The sequence below is a fragment of the Cuculus canorus genome, chromosome 3, assembly GCF_017976375.1.
Source record: "Cuculus canorus isolate bCucCan1 chromosome 3, bCucCan1.pri, whole genome shotgun sequence".
In the NCBI taxonomy this organism is placed as follows: Eukaryota; Metazoa; Chordata; class Aves; order Cuculiformes; family Cuculidae; genus Cuculus; species Cuculus canorus.
Window position 1 is genome coordinate 45418612 of NC_071403.1, and position 16209 is coordinate 45434820.

Consider the following 16209-nt stretch of genomic DNA (forward strand, 5'->3'; position numbering starts at 1 on the left):
ACGTTCCTCAAATAATCACACTATGTGTATCAGAGCAGGCTTTCCCTTTTCTCCGTTGGTACCTCTGTACTACTGCTACACCTTTTAGACGTCACCTGTCTGGGGAAGTTAGTGGTGACACTAAGCACAGATATCTTGCAAGTCTGCTTAGGGATATAGCTTAGTAGCAGACAGGTACATTTGGACTCCATGATCTCAAAGGTTCTTTCCAACCAAACGATTCTACGATTGTACAGGCTCGTGTCATTTTAGCACCGCATTTTTCTTTCTTAAAAACGTTTTGATGGCTACAGGTAAGTTAATACCTTATGGGAAGCGATGCCCAAAACTGACTGCACAGCTCGGGTGAAGCGGATTAGCGCCAGCAGCACCCAAAGGTATAAACGCAGACCTTCCTCCTGCGTTGCTCTCCATCGGCAGGCAGTGGGGCGCCTCTCCCTCGCATCCCCAAAACGCTTCGGGACTCTCACGCTTCGGATTTTCTTCCCATACGGCGAAAACGAGCCACTTACCTACCAGTTGCCAGGCAGGGCCACGCAGAGACTTCCAAACAGCCCAAGGGCAGGGGACACAAACCCTTTAGGGATGAGGCGGTGGGGGGACACAGGGGACCGTCCAGGAGCGACCAGCGCAGCCACCGTAGCGGCTGACCCCCCGCCGAAGGCCGGGGCGGTGCCCGGTGCCCCGGCACGGTGGGGGGCGGGTGGGTGAAGGTGTCTCTTTTATTACCTGCATGACCACGTCGTTGGGCAGCTGCGCGGCGCGGAAGAGCTCGAGGACGCGCCCGTTGGACGCCACCTTCTTGGTGCTCTCGGTGTCGCAGTAGGAGAAGAGGTCGCAGTAGTAGCGCTGCTCCGCCTCGCTCAGCGTCAGGCCCTCCATCTTACGGCGCGGACCCCCCCCCGGGCTCGGCTCCTCACGGGGAGCGCGCGCCTCCGCCTCGCGCAGCCCGGCGGGAAGGAGTGGCGGGGGAGGAGGGAAACGGAACTCCCGCCGCCGCCGCCGCCGCGCGCCCCAGCCAACAGCCGCGCGCGAGAAGCGCGGCCCCTCTCACATACGCGCGCACGCCCCCGCACGCGCGCGAGCGCGCGCACACATCTCTTCTTCCCGCCCCTCCCCTCTGTCTCTCGCTCTCCACTCAACTGCCCGCCCCGCCCACCTCCGGCCCCGCGCCTGCGCGCCTTACGCACTCCCCCCTCTCCCGTCCTCCACGCGCGCCCCGGAAAGGGAGGCGGGGGGGAGCCGCCCCCCCCCCCCCATTCCCCTCCCGGAGCGGAGAGCGAGGCCCGGAGGGGCGGGGCTTACAGGGGCCGCCTGCGGGCTGTGTCCCCTGAGGGAGGAAGGGAGGGAGCCGGATGGGCGGTGCGGGCGCGCGCGGCAGCGCCCCCCGCGGACGGGCGGGGGCAGCGCTGCTGGGGGACCCCGCGGGCTGGCGTGGGGATGGTGGGGGGGGATCGTCGGGAGCAGGGATGGGGCTGGCGGGGAATGAATGGGCCGTGCTGCTGGGGGGGCTCTGCTGTCAGCGACCGCCCCCACGGAGTGAAGCACCGATTCACTGCTGAAACAGTGAAAAGGACGAAGTCTTCGAAACAAAAACAATAATATTTTTATTTTGCAATTCAGCACTGAATCGGATGCCCTTCTAAATAGGGCATCCCATCTTACAAAAGCAGTAGGTGTGTATATACTAGTTTTAGACAAAGAACCGTGTAATTCCTTAAAGAATGCTTATTTTTTTAGGTTATCCAGCCATGTCTGGAGACTCCCTTCAGGTTATCTCCTGACCTAAGGCAACTACATAGGATCATAGAATAGTTTGGGTTGGAAGGGACCTTAGAGATCATCCAGTTCCAACCCCCCTGCCATGGGCAAGGACACCTCCCACTGGATCAGGCTGCCCAAGGCCCCATCCAGCCTGGCCTTGAACACCTCCAGGGATGGGGCAGTCACAGCTTCCCTGGGCAACCTATGCCAGTGTCTCACCACTCTCATGGTGAAAAAATTCCTCCTTGTGTCTGGTCTAAATCTGCCTCCCTCCAGTTCATACCCATTGCCCCCAGTCCTATCACTACCAGCCTTTGTAAACAGTCCCTCCTCAGCTTTCTTGTAGACCCTTCAGGTACTGGGTGGTCACTATAAGTTCTCCTCTGAGCCTTCTCTTCTCCAGGCTGAACAATCCCAACTCTCCCAGCCTGTCCTGGTATGGAAGGTGCTCCAACCTTCCCATAAATCTGTCTTGTATCAAGAAGTAGTATGCAGATTATGTCTAGACATGGATAAATAACCTGAAAGAATAAACACTCTCTTCGAATTGCAAGAATTTATTAATGTGCTTAATTGTCTTGTTCAGGACCCTAAATTTCAAGACAGCAGACTTCAACCTCTGTCCTTGGAGGTGTTCAGGGCCAGGCTGGATGTGGCTTTGAGTGACTTGAAGGTGTGCCTGCTCATGGCAGGGTGTTTGGAACTGGATTTTCTTTAAAGTCCCTTCCAACCCAAACAGTTCTATGATAATAACTCAGTAATCAGTCTAGCAAGAAAGAATAGGCAAGAGGTCCCTTAGCTATTCGTTCAGAAGTCTCACTCTGCGTGTCTTTCTTGGATTCATTTTACTGGATCTGGTGTGTTTCCCTGGGTAAATCCATGTTTTCACTGCAGTACCCCAAGAAAGTTCCTTCCAAAATGCTTCAGCATCTGGAGGGTGTCATAACATCACTGACAGTGAAAAGGGCCTATGCAGAATGCCATGGTCTCCTGCTATATGTTTTTTGACTACCTGATCTGATTTAAATGCTGCTGAAGTGGCAGTCCAGTACTTCATATTTAGAGGCATCCTCTCATTTTCACTTTATCCTTCTTCCCTTTTTCCACTTCATCTTCCTTCACAACTCTTCCAATTTTTCTCTTTCCAGACTGCTGTTGCCAAATGCTTTACTTCCCTTAAGCACCTCATCATTTCTGCCTCTTGAGATAGATATGTTCAGAACTTAAAGCAGAGATTAATCTTCCTCTTTCAAATACACAGTATAACCTGTTGCTGCTAATTAAAGTTTCTGAAAACTGGTCATATGTTAGCTTATAGTTAAAATAACAGGCAAAAGGATCTTCCCAGAAAGTACCATTTTCAAGCTTTTGCAACCCCAAATGACATCAATGATGAAACCATGTAGATTAATCACGCTTCTCAGTTAGTTAAAATGCCTCAAAGTAGGCTATACTTAGGAAATAATTAACTTTTAAATACTATATCTAGTTATTATTATTTTATAGGCTTAGATATGGCCAACTTAGCATTGTAAATCACTTAATTGGAGCTATTGTCACATCAGTATCTATGTAAGTAAAACAAATGTAACCTTTCCTTGATAGCTAAATTGCATACTGCAATTCTGTTAGTTATACAGAGCCATATGTACAAGAGGTTTTTAAATCACTTAGGAACAGATGATTGTGTTCTGGTGTCTTTGCTTCTTAAAGGTTCAATGATTGTGTGCTAGTTCAGGCACTGGAGCTTGAAAGATTAATGTATGTATATATCTGTAGCTATAAAGTTCTTCATAAGTTAGTGTAAGGACCCCAAAAAACATTTATTGTCAAAATAATTTTGAGTTTTACGTCTAAAAGTAATGTGAACGTCTTATGATTTTAATTGAGTTACTATTTTATTATCTGCATTTTTGCAGCAGGAGAGCTTTCTTGACATTATGAGGATCACTTTGTTGCAACCATTTGTACAAGACATAAGGAATAATACAGGAAGGATGTTGCCTAGAATGGAGTGTTCCCACATGTCCAAATGCCAAACAATTCTGAAGTTAAGTTTAATAACTGAATATTTCACTAAAACCATGATGTATCATGCGAAAATGTCACCTCATTGCTTACTGGAGAGTTGAATGCTTTGGGGGAATGTGCTGGGGTTATCACTGTGAGTAGCACCACCTTGAAGCTGTTCAGGTAGGTATTTGGTTGTTGAGTCTTATTTCCAACTCCCATAACATAAAGTTAACTCCTTGCTTTGTGCTAGTTCAAAGACTGAGCAGAAAGCATAAGAATGGCACTGGAACAGGTTGCCCAGAGAAGCTATGGAAGCCCCATTCCTGGAGGTGTTCAAGATCAGGTTAGATGAGGCTATGAGCAACCTGATCTAGTGCAAGGTGTCCCTGCCCATGACAGGGAGGTTAGAACTAGATGACTGTAAAGGTCTCTTCCAACCCAAATTGTTCAATGATTCTACAAATGACATGTAGTAAATTAATTTCTAATTTCAAAGATCTACCAGTGGGAGAAGCATCTTCGCCTCAAGAGTCTCAGTACGATGTTTCTGCATTTGGCTCTGCGATCTCCCTTCCTCTGTAAAAGGCCTCTTGCAAACCTCTAGACTGAGGAGGGATCTGCTGTTCAGGACATTACCTCTTCCCATTAGGCCAGACTTAGCATCTTCTGAGATTTTAAAAAAAAATAAATCTTTTCAGTGGATCCTCAATGAGGATTTGTTTTGTTTGTCTGGAGAACATGTTGTTTGCTAAAGGATGAACTGAGGAAAATAGTATTGCTGCATGCTTTTAAGATGTATTAGCTTCCCCTTTTTGCACTTCTTAGTGCGATGGAACCAAACGCTGAAACATATTTCTATTTTTAGTTCTTTTGATTTGAACAATTCTGTATCACAGCATTTCTGAGAGCAGTGATAGATTAGATATGCAAAGAAGAAGGTTTATGGAAAAATACCCACCAAAATGTATCATTAACAATACACATTTGATATAATAGATTCAGACTTTGGTACATTAAAAATGTAATTTAACTGCCTAGATTTATGTTTTAAACAGAGCGAGAAGATGAACTTTTCTTGGCTTTTGTTCTTTCCTTTTAACATATCTTCTTAGAATTCAGAGCTCTGGATAGGTAAGAGTTAAGCTATTCTTCGCATGGTGCCTAATTTTACTGTATTTTCTGTGAAACAACTATAAAATGACATATATTGATATCAAAGCAGTCATCCTGTTAAGAGATTAAAGTCAGAGAAAATCATCATTGTCAGAGGAAGGCTAAATCTAATGACACAGAAGGAAGAAGTGCAAGGTTATTTTGCTGCCCATAAAAACCTCTTAAAATCAGAGCCAAATTCTATATCAATAAAACTTTTTTTTTTTTTAAGAAGAGTAATAATTTTACAGCTTGGTATTTGACCAGAAATATGTACGTTCATTGCTGCTTAAAGAAAAACATAAAGTTTTATCCATTTAAGGGAAATGCCAGTTGAAACACTGCTGAGATTTCAGTATCTTTTCTCATCTGTGAAATTACTATTGGTTTCTAAAAACTAGTTGTTACACATGCTGAGACTAATTTCTACAATAAACATAACTCATACACATACACAGGGTCCAATCTTCATCAAGTACTGCAGGAGTACCATGTCTAGGGCATCTCTGAATCTCCGAGTTCTTATTACACTTAGTGGGTCCCATGTACTATCTAATTTGCACTAAAGTAAGCTATATGCTTGGAGTTTTATTTTTTGTTTGTATTAAAACACTTTCAAATAACTTTCGCTTTTGGGTCTACTTTCCACCTTGCACCTGATTTCCCAAGTTTAGAAAAATGGCCCCGAGGTTGTCATTGCCTTTGTAAATTCTTCCGTATACATAATGCTGTGGAGCAGGTTTTACAGTCTCTGTCAATATACTCCTTTACTTGCAGTTCATCAGGAGTTATGGGAACTTGTTCTATCCTGATCCTTTAGTAGAAAGACAAGTAGATTAAGGCTAGAAATGAATGGCAGGTTTAAAAAATCCTGCTGTCTCAGAATTTAGAGCTGTTTTATTGTTACTGCCTGATCTTTTCAAAAAAAGAAGATACCTTTGGAGGCAGGATACTTTATTCCCAGACAAAGGAATATTTTAAGAATGGTGTTATGCTTACAAATGAAAGAAGTCCCTTTGCTTTTCTAAAAGCATACTTATTTCCTTTGTATAGAAGGAACATTTTAATGCAAATATAGCCATTTCACAGATGTTTGTATCCCTACTTTTGTAAATTTCTGCATGTATGTTCTGTGTGTTACAGTTTACAAACTCCCTCCAACCCTGATGTTCACATTTGTGCAATTTTGAAGAACATCAGTTTTGCCATATGGTCAGATTTCACCTCCTGCTGATTTTACCTTCTGCAAAACAGCATCCATATTTCAAAGCACCTACCCTCTGTTCTACCAGTCTTGCTGGGATTGTTTCTCCATCAAAAGGGCAGCCCACGTTCAAGGCTATGAGGTTTTCCATGGTGGATGAAAGCATTCTTTCCACACAGAGCGAAGCAGCAGACAGTAACAACAAGGCTGGTATCGTTTTTTCCTTTTGTACAAGGAAAGCGCCTTTGCAAGGAGTGTTCAGCAAGCAAACAGGGAATGTAAAGTGATGTTGTTGCTCACCACAATGTGGTCATTCTGGTCCCTCCTGCACCTCTGTGCAGGCACATCCCACAAGGGAAAATAACAACTTTGTTCTCAGCAGCCTCCCTAGCATGTTGTGTCACCACTGAAATATGTATGGGATCCTGGCTGGAGACATCTACTATCTGTGGAGTATTTAATAATATTATCTCGCTGTGTAAATTTCTTCAGTGGAGACCTTTTCTACATCATTCACCATTGCGCCTACTCAGTTTTCTCTGATCGCTCCTTTAAGCTTAAGGAAAACTTTTTTTATTAAAACAATCAAAGTGGAAGATACTGTAAAGGAGAAACTTTTACTCCTTTATCATTTTGGCAAATTTCTACATGAGATTTCATCTCCACATCTCAGAAGGTGAGGGACACATACTCTTACTGCAGCACAGCTATATGTGTTTGGTAGGTTCTAGAGAAGAAATCCTTTAAAGAATGCATTGAAAGGAGCTTGACCTGTCATATTTACCTCAGCACCTCAAAACCCTGAGCATCTGGTCAAATACCACCTCTCTATAAATCCATCTAGTCTTGCTGCCATATTTATTTATAGATTATTCATGACAGTGTCTACATCCATTTTTACAAACATATACTCTATGATGTTGTACAGTTAGGAAGGGTAAGATAGTTGAACTTTTCATTGTGCTTTTTTGGAACTATCTAACGTATGTATTCTTCATAAAATTTTATATTGATTACCACTGCTTTGATATATTACAAGGTTCTATTCAAATTACTTTTTCTTAATTATGGGGTACCTTTGTAGTCCCTCAATATCTTTGTTTTGAAGCCCTAAAATTTACTTTACTGAAGCTCCAGCTAGTCTTGAAATCAGTCTTATACCTCCTTCACTACTTTTATTTACTTAGCTCCAGTCTCCCTGGATTCTTGAGCAGTTCTCATTGTTCTTTTACTTTTTACTATTTCCAGTTATTCCTTGATTGTGGATGTGCACTGTAACTTGCTGATGGAAGAGGATGTTATCCCTTCCTAATGGATCATTATTTCCCTGAATAATGATCTCCATCTGGAAAGGTTGTTAATGGCTACTTCAGGAAACTTCTGGCATATTACTGAATTTGTCAGAAATTGGTTATGAGGTGGGAAGAAATACTGAAAGCAAAATTTCACCTCTCTCTCTCCCATATTACACACATACCCCTCCTGCCTTTTCCTTTTCTCTACTTTTAGCTGTATATATAAATGTATCTTTCCTTTTCCATTTCACTTATATTTTAATTTCAATCTTACTATTCTTTCCTTAGCAGCTCTCAGTTATGATCAGTTACTCAAGGATTTTAACTTCCCCCTTTAACCTCTCCTTCTACATGTTTCTTCCTCACACTAGCGATACAACCCTCCACAATACTCACAGAATTGGGATTCAGACTCAAACTGGCCTTTTCCTTGTGCTTTGGTACCTCCTCTATTCTGGATTCACCACTTTGTTATCTCGATTTAATTCTGCTTCTTGGTCAGATTTTGACTTAGCCTGTTCTTTTGGCTGTTTTCCATTAAGATCCGTTTCCCAAGGATTTTAATCCCTTCCCTTTTCTCCATGGTGATGTGGGCTGCTCTTGATATGTTAAGATAAATAAAATGTAAATCTCCCTTTGTGTCTTGTATTTGTTTGAGATAGGAATAATCTAGTTTATTTCTTTTTCTTAAAGTCCTCCATGTCAAAAACACCCCAGTGTGCTTTCAAATCTGCTACTTTTGTTAAAAACAACTCTGTTTGGACATTTCTCTGATGTTTGAGTCAGGTATAAGGATTATTAAGAATGCTGTATGCTCCATCTGTGGTGGCTATAGGAAGGAGTCTAATAATTAAAGGCCTCTATATATAGCTTTGGTTTAATGTGTTTTGTAGACTCTAATTTCTTCACATTTTCTAACATTTATGTTATTTTTCCTGTCCCCTCTCTTAACCTTTTCTTTTTCTTCTGAACATCTTGACTTATTTTGAAGATCTAATTCCAATTACATCTCTTTATTCACATTTATTGTCAGGGATTAGCAAGGCAAGCCAGGAGCCACACATGATGACAAGACAGGAGGTGACTATCTTTGCTGACAAAAGTCCCATCCTGCCAGGGCACTGGGTAGGGCCAGGAGGTCTGGACCTGTGGCCTATGGCCAGGGACTGTCAGCGCTGTGATGCAGGCTGGCTACAGCTCTGGCCAGGCCCTACTGCAGTGCCTCCGATGAAGGCAGCTCCCATGGGATGAGGTCTCCACTGGCTGTGGCGGCCTCTCTAGCTTGCACTGGCCCTGACCCCCACAGCCAAACCCCCACTTCCACCTTTAGGTCATTGACCTCACCTCCACATCCCCAACTTACATCTATTGTTGTAAAAGCTAGAATAATTTCATCACACTGAGTATAACTTTTCTTTTGCATCAGTATATTTCGGAGCAGAAATTGATTTTGAAATAAGGTAGCATTTTCATTGCAGTACCATTGCTGTTCACAGAAACCCCATTTTTCGAGTTTGACAGTGAGATATGCACATTATACACAGAACTGAAAATTCTTCTGTTTGAATTAAGACACTTGAGATGTCAGAGAAGAAAAATGTAGTTTTCCTGTTAGTGTATAAATAATGCCTGAAGCAAAGCTCTTACCATCATAACTTCCTGCTAAACTTGACTCAGTCAGCAAATGCTAATGACAGTCCTGTAATGTAAAATCAATAAATGTGATTTGAACTAAACCTATTATTTTAGCAGAGTGGAAATACACTTAATTAACACACATTGGAAACGTTCTAAAGAAATCACATTTCTTTAATTTTGAAACATCGTGTTCTGTTCCAGTCATTTTAGAGGGACTGTTATTTGGTGGAATTTGGGCTAAGCCTACATAGTGCTTACAGCTCCCTGAATTTAAGTGGAATCATTGCCAAGTACTTTATTTGTCCCTGTTCCTTCTAGAAAAAGGTTCAGATCTTACAGTTCTTTAAATTAATCATAAAATGAGTGTATTGGAAACTAGCAGGACAGAATGAATATACATGCATTAATACAGAGAGACAATTGGATCTTTTGCTATCCATACATTTTTTCATGTAACTTAGTTTGTGTGTGCTTCCCAGCAAAGTCCTTTGCCAGAGTTTGTGTCTGTGACAGGGGAGAGAAACAATACTCTCAGCACATGAAGCATGTACCTCTCTTTTACTGGAGGGTGAAATAAAAGGTGAAGAAAACAAGCTCTTTGCATTGTTACTCTTCACATGCACCTCTTCTTTCAGGCTAAGAGCAGTTTGCACGTCCTGTAGAGAAAGTAATTTCATAAGGAAAGGATTAGAATGTATAGTTGCCCCTCTGACTGAAAGGTTGTGTCCCAAACTGGTATTGTCTTCAGAGATACCAACAGATCAAATAACGGTTGTGATAAAAGGCAATGCTGATTCTTTGCAGGAATCCAAGCACTGCTGTTACTCAGCTAAGGTGGCAACCCAGATCTCCTAACTTGAACAGATGCTAGAAAGTATCAGGCTATCTCATGCTCCTCTTCCTCTCCTGACCCACAGAGAGATCTACTAGTAGGTTTCTTCATGGCCAGTTTTGGGAAATGTCTGGGTAGTGCTTGTTTTCATAAGTGGCTGAGAGAGAGTTCAAGGCTCAGGCACGATCTCTGCAATTCCTTTGCAGTGGATCTTGTACAGATAGAAGGAATTGCACTGGACAGCAAAGCAGGGCTGGCTGGGACCATACTGTGGGTTCATGCTTGCTTCCCCACACCTCCAGTTACAGTTTATCACTCAGTAAGAGCAGAAACTTCTTGTACCACTTCCCAGTTCATTCTAGTGAGGATTGTTGCAACCCTGGCAAAAAGCCTGGAACTAGGGTAGCCAAGAGAGACAAACGTACTTCATAACTCAGACCTTTCTCTTATTTATATTTGACCATAGTACTCCAGCCATTCCAATGACTGAAGAGTTAGGAAAAAGAGCTGAGAAAAATAAACTCAAAAATAGTTTACTGAGATTTATTAGTATAGTTTGATCTTGTTATATCCTAGAGGAGAGAGAACACTTTGAATGAAGGGCTACTATATTTTATATAAAAGAAAAATAGAGGCAGCAGCTATCTTTGAAATACAACATTTATCAAAAAAGTCTTCTCTGGTATTGTCTGTGTACCACGAGAGCCATTTATATATTATTAGATATCCAAATACACTAAATAGAGATGATGCACTCAAAGTGGCAGACCCATACTTTTTTGAATGAGGCACAGTGAAAAAGGAGGCAGGAAACTGTAAGAACAATAGGTCTGGTCCCATTTTCCTCTTCTCTTTATATAGAGATTTTGAAGGAAGTGAAATGGCTCTGTTTCCTCACATCTGACCTGTGAGAAAAATAGCCTGTGCAGTCAGTTTTTAGCTTGGGAACACATACAAACTCTATTTCCCAGTAATGAAATAAAGGATGTGTTTATATGTAATGAAATAAAGGATGATTCCTTAGAAAGTAAGTGAACAGAAAAAAAACCGTACCCATTTCTTCTGGTGTGAGATACTAGTCTTTCCACCTTCTGTTTGCCTCTGTGATGGAAACATTCTGATGTGTAGTAATCAATTAACTAATGTACCAAGTCTTTATTGATGACTATTTGCAATTGTGAGAAGCTGTTAATACTGAGAATAATTTTCTGTGTTAGCTGAGAGAATTTTTGGTTAAGCGCCAGGACTGGGTCAAAAATAAAGCCTTGGTACTTTAGTTTATACATCTCTCAGCCTACAGCTGTGACCAAAAAACTAGTATTTGTTCCATGTGTCTTTAGCTATTTAAAAGTTATTTGTCATCTCTGACCTGCTTATTGAAGCTTCTGGAAGGCAAGGTATTTATCTTTCTTCTTTACTATAGAGACATTACTATGTGTACATGCAGAGAGTTAGTAAAAAAAATCTGGTGAGATGAGTAGTGATGTAAGGTGTATGGACAGTAATACAATTTAAAAGCCTGCCTGAAAATTAGGGATATTTGAACACCTACTCAAAATCTTAGCCACAGCGCTTTACTCAATGATTACTTTAATGCCTGCTGACTTTTCGGGGAGATTGATCTACACAGTTCACAGCAGTCCTAATTTGCTAGCATCTGCAGATAAATGGTTTTTCATGGCTGATGTACATCCTAGTGCAACACAAGCCATTTTAAACAGTGTCATTGTGGTCAGTCTTTCTTTTGAAATGTGCACTGACAAAATGCCAGCTGAGGTCAAGGGAAGTCTTCTAAAGGATTAGAGCATGAAAGGTCACAACACAGTCTTTTAAGAAAAAGACAAGAGGTTAGGCTCTCACTACCTTTTCCCATTGGCTCTCTTTTCTTCTTTGCTTCCACTGACAAGTAAAACAATTCAATAGGAGGAAAGAGGGAAATTTGGCTGCCTGGAGTCTTTGGCTTTGCCTGCTGCCCTCATGCTAGACAGAACCAATCTACTGATTGACCTAATGATCAGTTGCCCCTGTTTTAGAAACCGTTTCTCCAGTTTTTCTCCACCTGGAGGACTTTTGTCCACTGTCCTTCTACAGCTCCAGCTATGTGACCCTGTAAAATAACTGAGAATAAGTCCCTGTTCTGTTTTTTATTTCCATTTTAAAACCTCATGTCTCCTGAATGTACTCCTGAGGAAGATGGCTAGTATAACAATTCCTTTGAACCTTGTTCCAATTAGCATACTTGTGCCCACTGGTACCTTTTCCCTCTGATGGACATGCAGACCTTGTTTATGTAGCTGGGAAGTTCCTCATCCTACACTGACTTACTTTGCTTAGTCTGTGATGCAGCCAATTGTGTAAAGAAAAAATAAAACTACTCCTCCCATTTCTGTTTCCTGTTAGCACTGTAATTACAGTTATTTATGATTTTTAGAGCAAAAACATGTAAATTCTGATATCATTCACCTGTCCCGCCTTGTTTCTGCCAAATTTGCAGACCATCACAAGCATATTTTCATGTTATCTAATATTATTTTATAAGCTTCCATTAAATTCAAAATTGAGATGAACTTTTTAAAATGGAGTAATATGCTGGTTCCTAATAGCAGAAGGAACTTGAAACTGGCCTAAACTTACATAAGGAAGACTTGGATTCAGAGGAAATGCATTGGGAACAGTAACAGTTCATGAAGAAAACACTTGTCTGTGTGCAAGAGAGCTTTTGTGCTTTCCTTCAGCAGACATAAGGGAAGTGAATTAATATGTGCTATTCGTGTGACAGAGAACAAATACTATTTTCATCAAAATACTACATCACAACACCTTGAGAAGCAGTTATTATTTATATCTTTGTAACACAATTACATAGGATAACTATGAACAAAACAATTAGGTAGTCATACTTAATTTTCTTTAACCATGTTTGTAAGTCTAAGCTTCTCCAACATGTCAGAGATGCCTGGACAAAATCTCCCCAAGGAAAAATGAAAAAGGCTAAGATTTATCCCAGAAGTTTGAGATTCACGATTACAATTCACTTTGCAGATGAAAAATTCATGAAAATTCATAAAACTTAAAGAGATGTTAGATAAAGGAGAAAACTGGCATATCATTTGTAATCAGAGCATATGATGTGTTTAAAAGTGTAAATTAATTTGATGTTCTCATAGTACTTCCCTGGTAGGTATTTGTCTCCTATTTGAAATCGGCATACGGTTTGAGACTATTAGCAGTGCTCTATGGGAAGCTGTGCTGGGAGTCTGATCGTTGCTTTGTGTTGCAGTTTCAAGCAGCATGAAAGTAAATGAGTTGAGATCTAAAGACATGTGGCTTCCTTGTAATAAAGTTTGATCAGTTATGAATTTGAACCTAATTTGGATTTTAGAGCTGGCATTGCATCTTAAAACCAGAAAAGAAGTCTTAAAAGGTAGTTTATATATAAATTTGACACTAAAAATACAATTCCCCACATGCAGGAATGAATAAAGTGCTCCTGTAGTTGACTTCATAATACAGTATAAATTCAGTGTAATTGCAAGAATTATCAAATGATCCAATGTGCATCTTAAGCACAGTTTTTGATCTGAGAATCTGGCATGTACAGGCTTATCTCTAAAAATGCTTATAATCAGGATTGTTGCATTGAATTATTGTTAACTGTTGTTTATCCAGTGATAAAGAAAGTTTTCTTATGGTTTTTAACCAACTATAACCTTCTGTCAACCATACTTTGCCTGGACTTGACATTTCACTCTAAAAAAATTTAATGTAATAACTTTTGCCATTACAAGATTTCATGTGTTAAGTAAATTCATTCTGACAAATGTCAATCCACAGTTCCATTTCAGTAAGATTTTCTTCAGGAAAAGACTTGTTCTTCTGTTATGAATCATTATAAATGCCTAAGCATTAGGAAAGAAATTCATATGAAACTAATAAATAAAGATATCACGCCTAGATTATTTAATGTGGATGTGAATAGTAATTCTATATTAATGTAACTGCTCTCTCTGCTACCATTATTTGACATCTTTATGTGAAGCCAATGTTTTTGGTTTTCTGAAAAGTCCCCAAATGTCAGCATATCTATGTATGTTTATAGTGGAAAGGGAGACGGGGAGGTGTGTTTTTTTCATGATGCATACCAAACAAGAGGACAGAGAGACTCGATGATTCAGCTGTTACCATGCTGTCTGGAAATCAGGAGATGTACTGCTGTTTCCTTGCTACAAGAGAGTTTTTGATACCAGTAATATGAGAAAGTAATTAGTCTTCATGTTCCTGCCTCTCAAATATTCAGTTGTTACAGCAAAGAACACCATAAAACACATTAAGTACGGTCAGCTATGCATGTATTGTTTCTTTTCTTTGCAGTCTGTCTCCAAATGCTTTACTTCATTTCCTTTTGTGTAGAAAAGCATCACCGAGCTCAAAATATACCCCCTACTAATTCTGACTTTGTGCATATTTAAGGCAGTTTTGAGTTCAGTCTTACAGTTTTCAAGTAACTACTCTCAGACACATGATGAGGTCATCCTGTAGTTCTTTTTACAGTGCGTGCTGTATGACTAACATTATGGGCCCGGTCTTTTACTCTCTACTGATACAACATCTTTCTGTCATTCCATAGAGAAGTTTGCTCTCAGGTTAGGGGTAGAGCAAGTCATTTTGACGGCTTACATCAAGATTTTAAGTACTAATCCCCTTTTCTGTTCAACTGTAGTAAAGATTTACATGCTTAGTTTAGGAAGAAGTTGCATTACATTGTTTGAGGCACCCAGTGGATAACAAAAAGGGTCATTTCTGAAATAAGTCCCCTCTACCGGACAGACGCAGGCAAGTAACAGAATAAATGAATCACTCCATTTACCTCAATGAAAGTGCTCATTCAAGTGCAGCAGTCACTATGTTTGTAGTCTCTCTTCTTCTGAGGCTGGTCTATCATGTTTGCTTGTATTAATACTTTAAACGAATTGTGTACGTTTTGCTAGGTTACTTTTTCAACTCACTGAGAGAAAAAAAGGAGAAAGTGTTGAGTTTTTTGTTTTTCTGTTTTGGTTTTAGTTTGTTTTTTTTCAGTCGTTACAGGAAAAGTGAAGCTAAGAGCCTATACAGTTAATAATTCAAAACATGGCTTAACATGAACATTCTTGGAAAGTTTTCCAGAACATCACGATGCTTTTAATTTTGGTAAAATAATTTTCTCCCTTAAAACAACTGCTGACTTAAGACAGAAAGAGCAGCCAAGTAAGACTAAGGGCTAGGCTAAAAAAGGATGGAGATACTTTGGAAATGGAGTGTGTAAGAGAACAGAGTGAATCATAGGATCATAGAATCGCAGAACTGTAGAATGGTTTGGATTGGAATGGATTGTGAAGATCATCTAGTCCAATCCCCCTGCAGTAAACAGCGACATCTTCAACTAGATGAGGTTGCTCAGAGCCCCATTCCACCTGACTCTGAGTGTTTCCAGGAATGGAGCATCTACCACAACTCTGGACAACCTGTTCCAGTGTTTTGCCACCCTCAGCGAAAAAAAAATCTTCCTAATATTTAGTCTAAATGTCTCCTCTTTTAGTTCAAAACCATTACCCCCTGTCCTATTGCTACAGGCCCTGCTAAAAAGTTTTTCCCCATCTTTCTTATGAGCCTGCTTTAAGTATTGAAAGACTGCAATAAGGTCTCCTTGGAGTCTTCTCCAAAAGTGCTATTTTCCTGGTTGATTGGCTTGTCTTAAACAATATAGTTGTCGTTCTTCTGACTATCTCTAGTGACCATACTCTCAATAGCGCTTACTTCCCTGAGATTTCTATAGCAGCATTGACTTATTGTGCAGCCAGAGACACTGTCTTGTTCTAGGAAAAGGTATCTTACTTCTTCTGTGGTGTTGCTAAATGCACAGGAAGAAGCAACATAGTAGATCTTCTACCACTTGAAATCTTTAAATCATGCAAAGACATATTTTCAAAGATCTGTTTTAGCCTGGGCTGAAGTGGTTTTACAACTTCAAGTTGAGTCATAACCCTACAATGGGTTGCATAATATGGCACACCCATGTAGAGAAGTGACTCACGGCAGGCAGATGGCACAGATACGTGATGCTGCTGGGCTACGACAGGACACATACGTGCACTTCTGGTTGAATCACAGCACTCTAGTTTCTGTCCAGCTTTGGAGACAGTAAGGAGGATTTCTAGCACTTTGCACAGGAATAAGTTGCTGGTGCTAAAGCAAAGGGATGAGACATGGACACAGGTGGCAGGAACTCATGTCTCTACTAAATCAACAAGTGAAACAAAAATGTTGAAAAAACA

General features: G+C 40.7%; 1 protein-coding gene across 13 annotated transcripts in view; it reads right to left on the bottom strand.

Annotated features, from left to right (window-relative positions):
* The window catches only part of REPS1 (RALBP1 associated Eps domain containing 1), a 65047-nt gene extending 63926 nt beyond the window's left edge, over positions 1 to 1121 (bottom strand). For 4 of the 13 annotated variants that reach the window (XM_054061437.1, XM_054061441.1, XM_054061436.1 and 1 more), the window contains exon 1: positions 730 to 1119. In XM_054061437.1, coding sequence (XP_053917412.1) covers positions 730 to 882 — 153 coding nt within the window. In that variant the 5' untranslated portion in view covers positions 883 to 1119. Of the gene's footprint in view, positions 1 to 729 lie in introns of all 13 variants that reach the window. The other 9 variants (XM_054061445.1, XM_054061444.1, XM_009557480.2 and 6 more) reach the window with 4 other exon arrangements.
* Between the last annotated feature and the right edge of the window lie 15088 nt (positions 1122 to 16209).